Raw genomic sequence first — 14053 nt, forward strand, 5'->3', positions numbered from 1 at the left:
TGTCCATGCTGGGAGCAGTATCAGTGACCATGAGGCAAGTGTAGAAACAATGATTACTAAAGTACAAAGCACAGTTGAAACAAGTAGGAATATTTACATGTTCAGGAAATTAGATGAAGAGATAATTATGACTTACTTTGTAGAATAACTCAAAACATCTATTTCTGAAGCATGTAGAATTTTAAAAGAATAATTGATTCTCTAGAACAATTCATGATGGGAGGGACAATCTGTGGTATCCAGTCACAGTAAAGAAACTTCTGAGGAAACAGCACAGCGACTATTCACAATTAGTGAAAACATAGCAAAGGGGTATGGACGGGGAGATGCTGAATGGAACGAGTGGCAAAAAAGTGTTTTCTTCTTGTAATAATACTTCACTAAGTACCCACAGTGAAACCAACAGAAATTATTACTTTTATTTATTTATTATTCTGTAAATTTCACAGTTCATCCATTACTGTTTTAATTTTTATGTAAGGTGACATTCAACATGGTTGTACATAAATTTAAAAAAAATGTTTTCAGAAATGTTAATGTTGTTAAAACTAATTTTATGGCTCTCTTTTTTATCATTCTATACTCAAGAGCCAAAGAAACTGGTACACCTGGCTATCTCATGTAGGGCTCCCACAAGCATGCAGATGTGCCACAACACAATGTGGCAAGGACTCGACTAATGTCTGAAGTAGTGTTGGAGGGGACTGACACCATGAACCCTGCAGGGCTATCTATAAATCCATAAGAATAGGAGGGGGTGGAGATCTCTTCTGAACAGCACGTTGCAGGGCATCCCAGATATGTTCATATCGGGGGAGTTTGGTGATCAGCGGAAGTGTTTAAACTCAAAAGAGTGTTCCTGGAGCTACTCTGTAGCAATTCTGTATGTGTGAAGTGCCACATTGTCCTGCTGGAATTGCAACAACTCAGCCAAAATGCGCAATGGATGTGAATGGATGCAGGTGATCAGACAGGATGCTTACGTACGTGTCACCTGTCGGAGTCATATCTAGACATATCATAGGTCCTGTATCACTCCAACTGCATATGCCCTATACCATTACAGAGCCTCCATCAGCTTGAACAGTCCCCTGCTGACATGCAGGGTCCATTGATTCATGAGGTTGTCTCCATATCCGTATGTGTCCATCTGCTCAATACAATTTGAAATGAGACTCATCTGACCAGGCAACATGTTTCCAGTCATCAACAGTCCAGTGTTGGTGTTGATGGGTACAGGTGAGGCGTAAAGCTTTGTATCATGCAGTCATCAATGGTACACGAGTAGGCGTTTGGCTCCGAAAGTCCATATCAATGATGTTTAGTTGAATGGTTTGCACACTGACATTTGTTGATGATCCAGGATTGAAATACGCAGCAATTTGCAGAAGGGTTTGCACTTCTGTCACTTTTAACGACTTTCTTCAGTCGTCTTAGGTCCCATTCTTGCAGCATCTTTTTCTGGCCGCTGTGATGTCGGAGATTTGATGTTTTCCCGGATTCCTGGTATTCATGGTACACTTGTGAAATGGTCGTATGGGAAAATTCCCACTTCATTGCTGCCTTGGAGATGCTGTGTCCCATCTCTCATGCGAAGACTATAACACCACGTTCAAACTCACTTAAACCTTGATAACCTGCCATTGCAGCAGCAGTAACTGATCTAACAACTGTGCCAGGCACTTGTTGTCTTATATAGGCATGCCAACCGCAGTGCTGTATTCTGCCTGTTTACATATCTCTGTATTTGAATATGCGTTCCTATACCAGTTTCTTTGGCACTTCAGTGTAGAAGGTGCAGGTGACTTGTCTTTGTGGAAAGTATTCTTATTTCTAGCCAAGTGGTGAAACATAACTCAGGATTTAATCATTTCAAACAGTACTGCACAGTGTACATGATTATCACTGATTTTAACACATTAATAAAATTTTATTTATCTTTTTCTTAGTTTGTGCAAGTAGTGATAAAATATGTTTTATTCTTTTTAGGAAAAACTTGATATATTTGTTCCTACTCATTTTATTGGCTGGTGGCTGAAGACATTGGTTCTCAGAGATTGGTGGCTATGTACCGTTTTGTCTGTCATGTTTGAGCTTCTTGAATACACTTTGGAACACCAGCTGCCAAACTTCAGTGAATGCTGGTGGGATCATGTAAGTAGAAATATCTTGATAACATGGCATACAAGATAGAGGTTGCTATCTGCTAAGACTACACAAGTGTTTATGAAAATATTAACTCCCATAAAGAACTGCATGGGTGAAACCAAACTCAGAAGATGCATATGACCAATAAGTGACTTAAGATTTCAGAAAGATGTTATATACATAGGCTCACCATTGCACTTCAATTTGTCATCATAAAGGTCTGTGTTACGCAAACCTAGGTACCGAAGAGTCACCAGAAGGGGAAGTGTAAGTGTGAAAGCAAGTGCTAACATGTTTCATGAACATAGGAGACTGCAATATCAGTATGTAAATGAATATCAATGAGAAAGGGCCATTGGTTGCCAGAAGCTGTATTTGTCGTATTGTGACAGCGCATCTTGTCCAGAGAATGCTGCCACAACAGTAGTGCATGTGTAGAGCCATTGGATAAAAGTGAATTATAATCAGTGTCAAGTAGCTACTGTAATCGCACATTTGACAACAAGCAATCGCAGATAAATTTCAATTGTGATGTTACTTCACTGAATACAACATGCAATTTTATCACCTACTAATTGTGAATAATATGAATAGCGACCACTGTGCTGGGGTAACATAGAGCCTAAGTCTTTGCTATTCATTATGGGAACTCTACATACCATTTTCATAAGGGCAATACTTGGGCACATGTGACAAGCAATATGTTAACATCTTTCAATGAATGGTAGGTACTATTGCATCCCTGGGCTACACATCCACATTACATCATACACAACAAATATGTCGATGATACGGTTATTTGGAAATTTATTTCCATGACCTTGCCAAGTGCTCCAGTTGTGTTGCTCATTAAATTGTACCTAAGGAATTAAAATCTAATGGTGTTAAATGCATCACCTTGCACAAATAGTCATACCTTATCCACAGAAATCAGAGGGTGACCTTAACAAATGATAAAATAGGAATAAAACGTTCAGAGTAGGGATACATTAATTATATCCCACAATATTCAGTACTTTATCATCCTGTTCTTGAGCTACACAAATGATTTGTCAAGGATAATAACAGTCATATTTGCTCATGATACAAGTGTACTAATAAAGGTTCACAACACATCAGTACCACACGTGGCCAGGAGAATAGTGCAGCAAGCCTCAAACTGGGTCATAGAAAGCAGACTTCACTCTTCATTAAGCAGGTAATTGTCATCATTTCATCTTCTATGGTTTCTAGGAGAATAGATGCGATGAGGATGGAATGTAAGGAATGAATGGGAAGTGGCCAGAAGAAATGTAAGAAACATTTAAAATAGAGGTGAAGACTGGGTCAGAGTAATGGCAGGGAGATATTGGGAAGACTGGAGAACATGGAGAGGCTTGTGTTCCAAGCAGATGCTACCAGCAGTGGGAAACTGTTCACAGATTATTACATTATGCAATTTCAGCCTAATAAAAATTCTAAGTGGCACCCAAATAAAAACGAGGGAGGTAGAAAAAAGGTAAGTTGTTTAATATTTCAAAAGTAATCACCTTAAATGTTAATACATTTGTCCCACTGTGAGACGAGGTGATCAGTGCCTTCATGGAAAAGTATTTGCAGTTCCCTATAGAACTGTGATTGCATCCAGGCATGCACCTCTCCACCCAAAGCAAATTGACAGTCACGAATGTCTTTCTTCAGGGCTCTAAAAGTATGGAAGTCACATGCGGAGGGATCAAGGCTGTATGGAGTATTTGTAAGGGCTTCCCAGCAAAACTTCTGCAGCATAGTCGAAACAACCTTGACAACAGAATGTTGCAGTCCATCAACATTGATGGGTCATTTGGACTTGATAGTGAGCTTCAATTTTTGCAAAGCTTTCACATATCGCGATGTGTCGATTGTGGCACTGTGTTCCAGAAAGTCAGTGAGCAGCAGGCCCTTGCAGTCAAAGAAAAAGGTAATCATGACTTTCCTGGAGCTGGTGTGCCTGTTGTTTAGACTACACTACAGATGATTTGCTGGAAGGTCCTTACACAGCTTTCAGGCAATCTCAATCTCTCACCATGAGATTTCCATATTTTTGGAGCCCTGAGGAAAGACATTAATGGCTGTTGATTTGCTTCAGATGAAGGGGTGCGCACCTGGGTAGAACCAGATCCATAGGCAATCGCAAACTTTTTTCCATGAAGGCATTGATGATATTGTCTCACAGTGGGATAAATGTAACTAACGTTTATGGCAATTATTTTTGAAATAATAAATAGTTTACTTACTTTCTTGTCATCTCTTTTGTTTCCCGTTGATTGCTTCTTACACTTGGAAGACAGAAGTAGAGAGAAGTGGACACCCTCTAAATGAAACTGCATGTTTGAAATTTCTGGGCTTCCAGATGGATAGCAAACTGAGGTGGCAGTAGCACATGGCATAATTAACAAAAAGCTTTGTGGAGCAATGCAATTATTTAATCTGCAGAAGCATGCACTAAGAATATGATAAATAACAGTGAATGTAGGATTAACAAGAAGTAAAAATAATTTTCGTATAGAGTATGCAACCCTGCCAAGAGTTAAGAATGTACACTGCCAGAGAAAGGATCATCACCCTCAAGGACTGTGTTCAGTGGCACAAGGCTATAGTATGTTCATACTGAAGGGCAGTATTGTTAGTGATTCATTTGTCATGGTCATCGGTGATCAGATGACACTCAGGAGGACTGCATGTATGTCCTCCATTTTGACTCTGTAGGCAGTAACTGTGCTGAGTTGATATACGGAGTGTGTGCAACATTCAATTTAGGTTACAACCATGCCCCACTGACGAGTATGTACACGTTTCGACCAGCTTCAGCCAGTTGAACAGGAAGCTGGATAGACATATCAACAGATTGTTCCACATGTCGGGCACAATGTACTGGTGGTGTGTTGCTGCTTTCAACAGTGGCCTGTGGAACATCCCACACTTGTAGACCATGTTCTGGATGTCCACGTAGTGCAGGCATACGTCAAGCTCGACACATTGTGTGAGCAGTGGTGGCCGAGTGATCATCATCCAGGAACCAAATCCAGGCACATATTGCACCTGCTGTGGTATAGGGATCATTGAAACCGTTTGCTTGCAACAGGGTTAAGATAATGTGTGGCTAAGGCCAGGCTACCACTGAAATCACGATACGGCTAAGCATGGTTACTCTGGAGCTGTTGACTGGAGAGTGGTAGTGATGAGAGTAGATTCTGTTTTTATGCGAGTAATGGACATACACATGTATGGTGCAGACCTGTTGAGCTGCCTATTCTAGAGTGCATTCGCCCACGACACACACGCCCTGTCACTGTCATCATGGTATGGGAGGCCATCAGTTAACAGCTTGCTGTCATATTTGACATTTCTGCAGGTTGAAGTTACCAGTGCTCACTACATTGCACAGGCTGTTATCCCTGTGCTATGCTACTGCCATTTCTTTGACAGGAAGATGATGTGCTTTTTCAGCAGGTCAATGCATGTACACACATGGCTGCAGCAGTGTAACATTCTTTATGTGGTCAACAACAACTGCCCTATCCAACAAGATCACCAGATGTCTCGACTGTGGGACACGATGAAGTGGGAAGTTCCTCGTTATCCAGGGTCTGCAAGAACCATCACCAAATTACAAGAAAAGGTGCAAGATCCTTATGACACTCTGTTGTAAGGTGCCATTCAGCACCTATATGATTGTTTGCGTGCAAGAATAGACACATGCATTCCTGAGAGGGATGGGTACACTCTGCATTCATGCAAATTTTTAGGCTCCCTTTACTCTGACGTATGTGTTTCATTTGGTCTGAATTTGTTGTCATATACTCCTGCAGTGATGAACCACCTGTTACCTCACATGTAAGTGATATGACCTTATCCTTGGGGGTGTTGCGCCTTTTCTCTCCTGCCCTCAGTGTATTTCTGTATTCTTGTGCAAAAGTGGTTGTAAGAGTTGTCTGACAGGAAACTGAAAAACTCAAATATTTAAAAATGAAGTAAAAGAGCCACTACTCCTATATTTTTTTTCATTAGAGGGCGTAATTTTTGGTAAGCATTAATGTTCATTTTAAACAGGTTCTTCGTGGTATATAGCTGTTAGTTTGTGTGTAGTTACGTAAATGCTTAGTATAAAGTGTTATATAAAATCACAAGCAGAGCAGTGGAAAAGTAGCATGAGTGCTCTTTTTTATCCTTCTAATACATACAGGGTGAGGCAGCTAAAACAAGTCAACCAAAATATATCTTGAATGAGTGTATGTACTGAAGTATAGCTTTTGGCAAGTTCTGGTGCATAATTTGGCAAATCTTCTGACATACATAAAAAATTTTAATGTTTACATCTGCCATATCATGAAACAGAGTGATTTCATTATTTTTATTTCATTTTGAAATTGAACTATGTACTTTCTGTGTGGCATTCGAAAGAGCCTTTGAATTAGATTTCGATAGCATAATGTGTGGCACTTGGTCTGACATTAATAAGATAATAATGCAGCAAACCACTGTCATGCTATTAGGAGAACACTGACAAACATCTGCCCTACCGTTACCAAATGTATAAAAACACATGGTTTGGGTACTGTTCATGTGTTTATTATTACAACTAGTTCTGCCCCACAGTGTTACCTATGGTTAAACAGTCTTATATTTAAAAAATGCCCAGATGTGTATTTATTCCAATCTTATATTAGTGCATCTCCTCCTCCCCCTCTCTCTGCCCAACTCCTCCTCCCCCTTTTCCCTCTCCATCTCATCATCTCCTCGTTCCCCCTGCTCTCTCCACATTGTCTCCCCTCCTCTAGTAGGATGGTGGTTCTTACCCACAGTATTTCTTTCCAGATCGTAACTAATATGTATAGTTCCAGGATTTAGGATAAGCTTTTTTCCCCATGGCTTTGTTCACATATGCACATGTCAGATATATTTCACATGTGTTTGTACACATTTCACTTGTATCTGTAGTGAACTTCGCACTGCAGTTTCATTTTCACGCAGCTCAATTTTTATGACATCATATCTCCTGAACTCTGTGTCACGCAATGATATATTTTTGTTGTTACATTCAGCAACATATGTGGATACTGCCTGCAATGTGTGTGGGAATACAGTTTGTAGTAAAGAAGTAATAAATTAGAACACCACACTTCAAGTGGCCCCCTGCAGGCCTGGGGTTAGAATAGGCCTGAGGTATTCCTGCCTGTCGTAAGAGGTGACTAAAAGGAGTCTCACACCTTTTGGCCCTTATGTGATGGTCTCCTGTAGGGTTTGACCTCCATTATCAAAACTTTCCTGAAGAGCGAGCCAATTGGGGAAGGGTGTCTTACATGGTGCATCGTGTCCATCGTGCATTGAGATCTTTAGCCCAATTTCTCATCGGGGCATTGCAGTACCACTCATCCTCCATCCCTTGAGCACGGACACCTTCCTGGGTGCATTCTTCTTCACCCATTATGCAGTGTCATTTTCTGCACTGATGAGGACCATGGAATTCTTTGCACCTCATCCAGCACAGTAGCCAGTCCATTGTGGTGAGGCTGCCATTTACCCTGTGGGTTGTAGCCCCCTGACAACACAGGGATCACTCTGCTGATGCCTGCGCCGTTAACTCCTCATGTATGCTATGGAGTAGATGCCCATCTCCCTGGGGCATCAGGACTCACGGCCATCCTGCCAGGTGGCCCTTGCTGAGGCTGGTTGGTGCCCATGGGGAGGGCCCCCTGGCCAAAGTGGGTGGCATCAGAGTGGATGACACGCCATCTCCTGCTGGTGGTCTGCCGCCAGCAGCCTCTAAGCGGACAAAGTCTAACTTTGGTACTAAGAAATATGACCCCAAATCGTTCCCCTCCCTCCATACCGTAGGAGGAAAGCGAGGCCAAGGATGGCTGTGGAGCTTATTCCCCCAGTACCTCGTATGTATGAGAGTTTATGGGAATCTTTCATGTCCATGAAACTTCTGTTTTTTGTGGAGCATTTGGAAGACAAGTTTGGGGAGGTGGAGGGCTTGTCCGAAATGCAATCTGGGTCAGTCTTGATAAAAACCGCATCCTCTTCCCAGTCACGGGCATTACTCGCTTGTGACAAGTTGGGGAATGTTTCTGTTACCACCACACCCCATAAGATCTTAAATATGGTCCAGGGTATTAATTCCACAAAGACCTTCTTTTGCAGTCTGACGACGAGTTACGCGCCTATTTAGAGCAGCGAGGTGTTATTTCGTCCAGCGCATCCGTTGGTGTCTGAGAGCCGGTTGCCACTGGTGCCTTTACCTTGGCCTTCGAGGGTGACACGTTGCCCGAGAAGGTCAAGGTGATGGTCTACCGCTGCGACGTCAAGCCATACATCCCTCCCCGATGTGGTGCTTTAAGTGCTGGAAGTTCGGCCATATGTCTTCCCGCTGTACTTCCAGCGTCACATGTCGAGATTGTGGACATCCATCACATCCCAATACTCCATGTGCCCCGCCTCTCATCTGTGTCAACTGTAGAGAGCATCATTCACCTTGCTCGTCAGACCGCAGGATTTTACAGAAAGAGAGGAAAATCATGGAATATAAGATGCTGTACCAACTGACTTACACTGAGGCTAAGAGGAAATTTAAGCACCTACATCCTGTGGCTATCACCTCATCTTACGCTGCCGCTACGAGAACAGTTGTCACCCCATCAGTTACTCACATTCCTGTCGCCTCTCAAAACCAGAAGACTACACCTGCCCGCTTGATAGTCGGGGGCACTTCCCTCCCTGTTTCTCCTGCACCACCTGCTTCGGGAGCACCACCACCACCACCACCACCACCACCACCACCACCACCACCACCACCACCACCACCCCCCATCCAAACATTGGAGATATCAGCCCCCACTTCTGATCTGGAGAAGCGTAAATCTTCATCGACTCCTCTCACTAGGAAGGGGTCCCTTGGGTCACTCCTTATCCCAGTTTTCTGATAGTGGGAAAGTTGACACCCGCCAGTGGCTGAAGAGCCCAACAGCAGCTGGTCATAGGGCTTCACTCTCGTCGTCAGTCCCGGAGACTAAATCAGTGAAATCCTCCCAGCCAGGGAAACCCAAGGAGCAGTGAGAGAAACCCAAAAAGAAGATCCCCAAGACCAAGGGAATTGCAGTGCCACCCACACCACCACTATCTACAAGCTCTTCATCTGCGGATGAGGTAGAGATTCTGGCATTCGCCGAGTACCTAGATCTTGCCGGACCCTTGGGCACAATGGATATAGGCTGCTCAGGCAATAAGTCATTGGCAGCAGGTGACCTGAGGCGTAAACTGCCTCTTTGAATGTTCCATGCCTTTCCGGTCTCACGATGACATCATCCTCCACTGGGAATTGCGGCAGTTTTTTCCACTGCCTTGCTGTGCTACAGCAAGTGTTAAGCTTTACACTTGCTTTCTGCATTACCCTTCACGAAACATGGTTCCCGGCAATGCGGACCCCTGCCCTCCACGGCTATAAGGGATACTACAGGAACCGGAGCGACCATAATCAAGTGTCAGGTGGAGTTTGCATTTATATCCTAAACTCAGCCTGTAGTGAAACTGTGCCCCTTCAAACTCCTCTTGAAGCTATGGCCGCCAGAATAAGGACGACACAGGAAATAACTGTCTGCAATGTATATTTTCCTCCAGTTGGTGCAGTATCCCTGAATGTATTAACTGCACTGATTGATCAACTCCCTAAACCTTTCCTATTTTTGGGAGATTTTAACACCCATAACCCCTTGTGGGGTGGTGCCGTGCTTACTGGCCAAGGCAGAGATGTTGAAACTTTACTGTCTCAGTTCAAACTCTGCCTCTTAAATACTGGGGCTGCCACACATTTCAGTGTGGCTCATGGTAGCTACTCGACCACTGATTTATCAGTTTGCAGTCCAGGTTAAGGAGTGTCGGTGAGCTCTACAGCAGCATAAGCGGCATCCTTCCCTGGAGCACCTCATAGCCTTTGAACGGCTCTGTGCCTGCATTTGACGAAGCAGAAGTGTTGGGATAGATATGTCTCGACCATTGGGTGCTATTCGTAACCTTCCCAAGTCTGGGCAAAGATCAGATGTGTTTTGGGGTATCAGACCCCAACAGGTGTTCCCAGTGCTAACATAAATGGCGTGTTATCTACTGGCGCAAACACGATTGCCGATCACTTTGCTGAGCTCTATGCTCGAGCCTCTGCATCGGAGAATTACCCCCCCCCCCCCCCCCAGCCTTTCACACTCTCAAACTGAGGCTGGAAGGGAAAGTCCTCTCGTTTACTAAATGCCATAGTGAATCCTATAATGTCCCATTTACAGAGTGGGAGCTCCTCAGTGCCCTTGCACATTGCCCTCACACAGCTCCTGGGCCAGATCGGATCCACAGTCAGATGGTTAAACATCTCTCAGCTGACTATAAGTGACATCTCCTCGTCATCTTCAACTGGATCTGGTGCAATGGCGTTTTTCCATCACAATGGCGGGAGAGCACCATCATTCCGCTGCTCAAACCCGGTAAAAACCCATGTGGATAGCAATCGGCCCATCAGCCTCACCAACGTTCTTTGTAAGCTGCTGGAATGTATGGTATGTTGGCAGTTTGGTTGGGTCCTGGAATCACGTAGCGTACTGGCTCCATGTCAGGGCAGCTTCCACTACGGTCGCTCTACCACTGATAATCTTGTGTCCCTCGAGTCTACCATCTGAACACAGCCTTTTCCAGACTCCAACACCTGGTTGCCATTTTTTTTTTTTATTTACAAAAAGTGTATGACACCACCTGGCGACATCATATCCTTGCCACATTATACGAGTGCTGTCTCCGAGGCCTGCTCCCGATTTTTATCCAAAATTTCCTGTCACTTCATACTTTCTGTATCCAAGTTGGTGCCTCCAATACTTCCCCCCATATTCAGGAGAATGGGGCCCCGCAAGGCTCTGTATTGAGTGGCCATTAATGGTCTAGCAGTAACTGTAGGGCCATCCGTTTCATCTTCTCTATATGCAGATGACTTCTGCATTTCGTACTGCTCCACCAGTACTGGTGTTGCTGAGCGGCACCTTCAGGGAGCCATCCACAAGGCACACTCATGGGCTGTAGCCCACGGTTTCCAGTTTTCAGCCACAAAGTCATGTGTTCTGCACTTCTGTCGGTGTCATACCGTTCATCCAGAACCAGAACTGTACCTTAATGATGATCCACTCACCATAGTGGAATCGATTCTTAAGACTGGTTTTCGACACCCGATTGACTTGGCTTCCTCACCTTTGTCGGCTTTAGTGGAAGTGCCAGCAGCACCTCAATGCCCTCCTCTGCGCGAGGAACACCAACTGGGGTGCAGATCGCTCTACACTGCTGCAGCTCTACAGAGCCCTTGTTCAGTCCTGCCTTGACTATGGAGGTGTGGTTTATGGTTCGGTGGGACCCTCAGTGTTGCTTTTACTCGACCCAGTGCACCATTGTGGTGTTCGCCTAGCGACTGGAGCGTTTAGGACGAGTCTGGTGACCAGCATCCTTGTGGATACCGGAGTCCCTCCATTGCAGGTTAGGCGTGCACAACTGCTGGCCAGTTACATTGCACGTGTTCGTAGTTCTCCTGCGCATCCAAGTCACCGTCTCCTTTTTCCGCCCACAGTGGTTCATCTTCCGCATCGGCGGCCCAGGTCAGGGCTTCCAGTTGCAGTTCATGTCTGATCCCTTCTTTCTGAACTGGAGTGTTTGCCTTTACCACCTATACTTGAGGTCCATTCATGTACACCTCCATGGTGTACACCTAGACCACGGCTTTGCCTGAACCTTTCACATGGCCCTAAGGACTCAGTTAACCCTGCAGCTCTGCGCTGCCACTTCCTCTCGATTCTTGCCATGTACCAAGGCCATGAATTGGTTTACACCAATGGCTCGATGGCTGATGCTCTCATCGGCTTCGCATATGTCCATTGAATAGCTTTCCTAGCCCAATGGCTGCAGTGCTTTCGTGGCCAAGCTGGTGGCTATATCTCGTGCTCTTGAGCACATCTGTTCATGCCCTGGAGAGTCGTTTCTTCTGTGTACTGACTCCTTGAGCAGCCTACATGCTATCGACCAGTGCTACCCTCGTCATCCTTTGGCAGCGACTATCCGGGAGTCCATCTATGCCCTGGAATGATCCAGTTGTTCAGTGGTGTTTGTCTGGACCTCAGGTCACGTCGGAATCCCAGGCCACGAACTTGCCGACACGCTGGCCAAACAGGCTATGCGGAAACTGCTTATGGAGATCGGCTTCTCTGCAACTGACCTGCGTTCAGTACTATGCTGCTAGGTTTCGTGGCTTTGGGAGACTAAATGGCATAACCTCAGCATGCACAACAACCTGCATGCCATTAAGGAGACTACGAATGTGTGGCAGTCCTCCATGTGGGCCTCTCACAGGGACTCTGTGGTTCTCTGCGGCTCCGCATTGGCCAGGCTTGGGTGACACAAGGCTACCTCCTGCGCCGTGATCACTCACCTCAGTGTCGGTGCGGCACCTGCCTGACAGTGGCTCATATCTAGGTGATTGGCTAATTTAGTTTTACGTTGTATACATGACGGTGGGTTTGATCATTCTATATAAGTTTTAGCACATGTCTTTTGTCCCTTTGTGCTCTGCTCTCTGATGTGGATGTTTTAATGTGTTGCAGAGTGGCCAGCTTTTCCTTTTTATTCTCGTGGTCGGCCAGCCACCGTTATCTGCTCTCTTGTTTTTACCCCTTGTACCTGTTTCTTGCTTCTCTCTGTGGTTTTTTTCCTCTTTTGTCCATAGTAGTGTTGATTGTCCTGTCATTGTGCTGTATGTCTCCTTTCTTTTCTTCTTTCCCTTGAGTTATTATATTGCTGGGAACAAGGGACCGATGACTTTGCAGTTTGGTTCCCCCCCCCCCCCCCCCTTTTAAAACAACACTTCAAGTGGCAGTTTTGTTGCTGCATATAGAGGGAAAATTTAGTATGCAATAAACTTTTTTCCTCTCATCATTTTATGGGGGTTGTCAGCAAGTGGTAGTTTCATAAAGGTTTGATATTAAGTGTAAAGTTCTTTACAAGTCACAAAGTGCTCTCCTTCTCAAATATTGGATGAGTAAGGTATGGTTATTCGCATGTAGTGCACCACACTTCTTTTTCAGCCCCACTCCTTTGATAGGTGGGTAGGTATAAGGTAGCCTATGTATTAATTCAGGTTATAAGCTGTCTCTATTCAAACTTCTTTTTTTGTATGTCCATCTTTGCGAATCAACTACTAATTACCAACAGTCAGTTTCAGTTGATGGTTGCAAACACAACGTCACTTTTACAATATTTTATGGAAGCCAGTTCAGAGATGTTGGCCACTGATGGGATTATATATGCAATTGGAGTTCACCTCCTCAGCATCATTTAAGATTTGAAGATGGTGAATTGGGTCACCGAAACTGGTTGCAATGTAATAAAATAACATAGTATGCAGAGGTGGCCAAAATTATTACCATCCCTGCTCTTTTAGGCATACATTCTGCTAGTTTTTACAGGCGTTTTGAATAGCTGGGTCATGTAACCATGTTTGTGTCAGCAATTCAATCAGACCATTCTTTATTGTGACCTTCTGTATTCTTATTTACTTCTTAACTATTGCCCAAAGATTTTCAATTGGTTTCACGGATGTGCTAATTTCAGGGCACAGGAGCACAGTAACATCATTTTCATCCAAAAACTTTCCACACTTTTTGCTTTATGGCCTTGTGCTCCATTATGCATAAAAACATAATCTTCACCATTAAACCATTCCCTAGTCTGGGGCAGAATTCTCTCTTTTAACACTGAGATATTGTCCTTGGTTCACTGAACCTTCAACAATGTTCAGGTTTCCTGTACCATTCCATGAAAAAACACTCCAGACCATAACCAAAGTTTGGTGCATCACAGTTTTGCATACTCA

General features: G+C 44.3%; 1 protein-coding gene across 2 annotated transcripts in view; it reads left to right on the forward strand.

Annotated features, from left to right (window-relative positions):
* LOC126259820 (phosphatidylserine synthase 2-like) overlaps positions 1 to 14053 on the forward strand; it is a 210327-nt gene that overhangs the window by 42463 nt on the left and 153811 nt on the right. For both annotated transcript variants that reach the window (XR_007546563.1, XM_049956861.1), the window contains exon 5: positions 1990 to 2154. Coding sequence is in view for 1 of the 2 variants with exons in the window: in XM_049956861.1 (XP_049812818.1) it covers positions 1990 to 2154 (165 nt within the window). In the remaining variant the exon portion in view is untranslated. The remainder of the gene's footprint in view (positions 1 to 1989; positions 2155 to 14053) is intronic.

Source organism: Schistocerca nitens, chromosome 5, assembly GCF_023898315.1.
Source record: "Schistocerca nitens isolate TAMUIC-IGC-003100 chromosome 5, iqSchNite1.1, whole genome shotgun sequence".
In the NCBI taxonomy this organism is placed as follows: Eukaryota; Metazoa; Arthropoda; class Insecta; order Orthoptera; family Acrididae; genus Schistocerca; species Schistocerca nitens.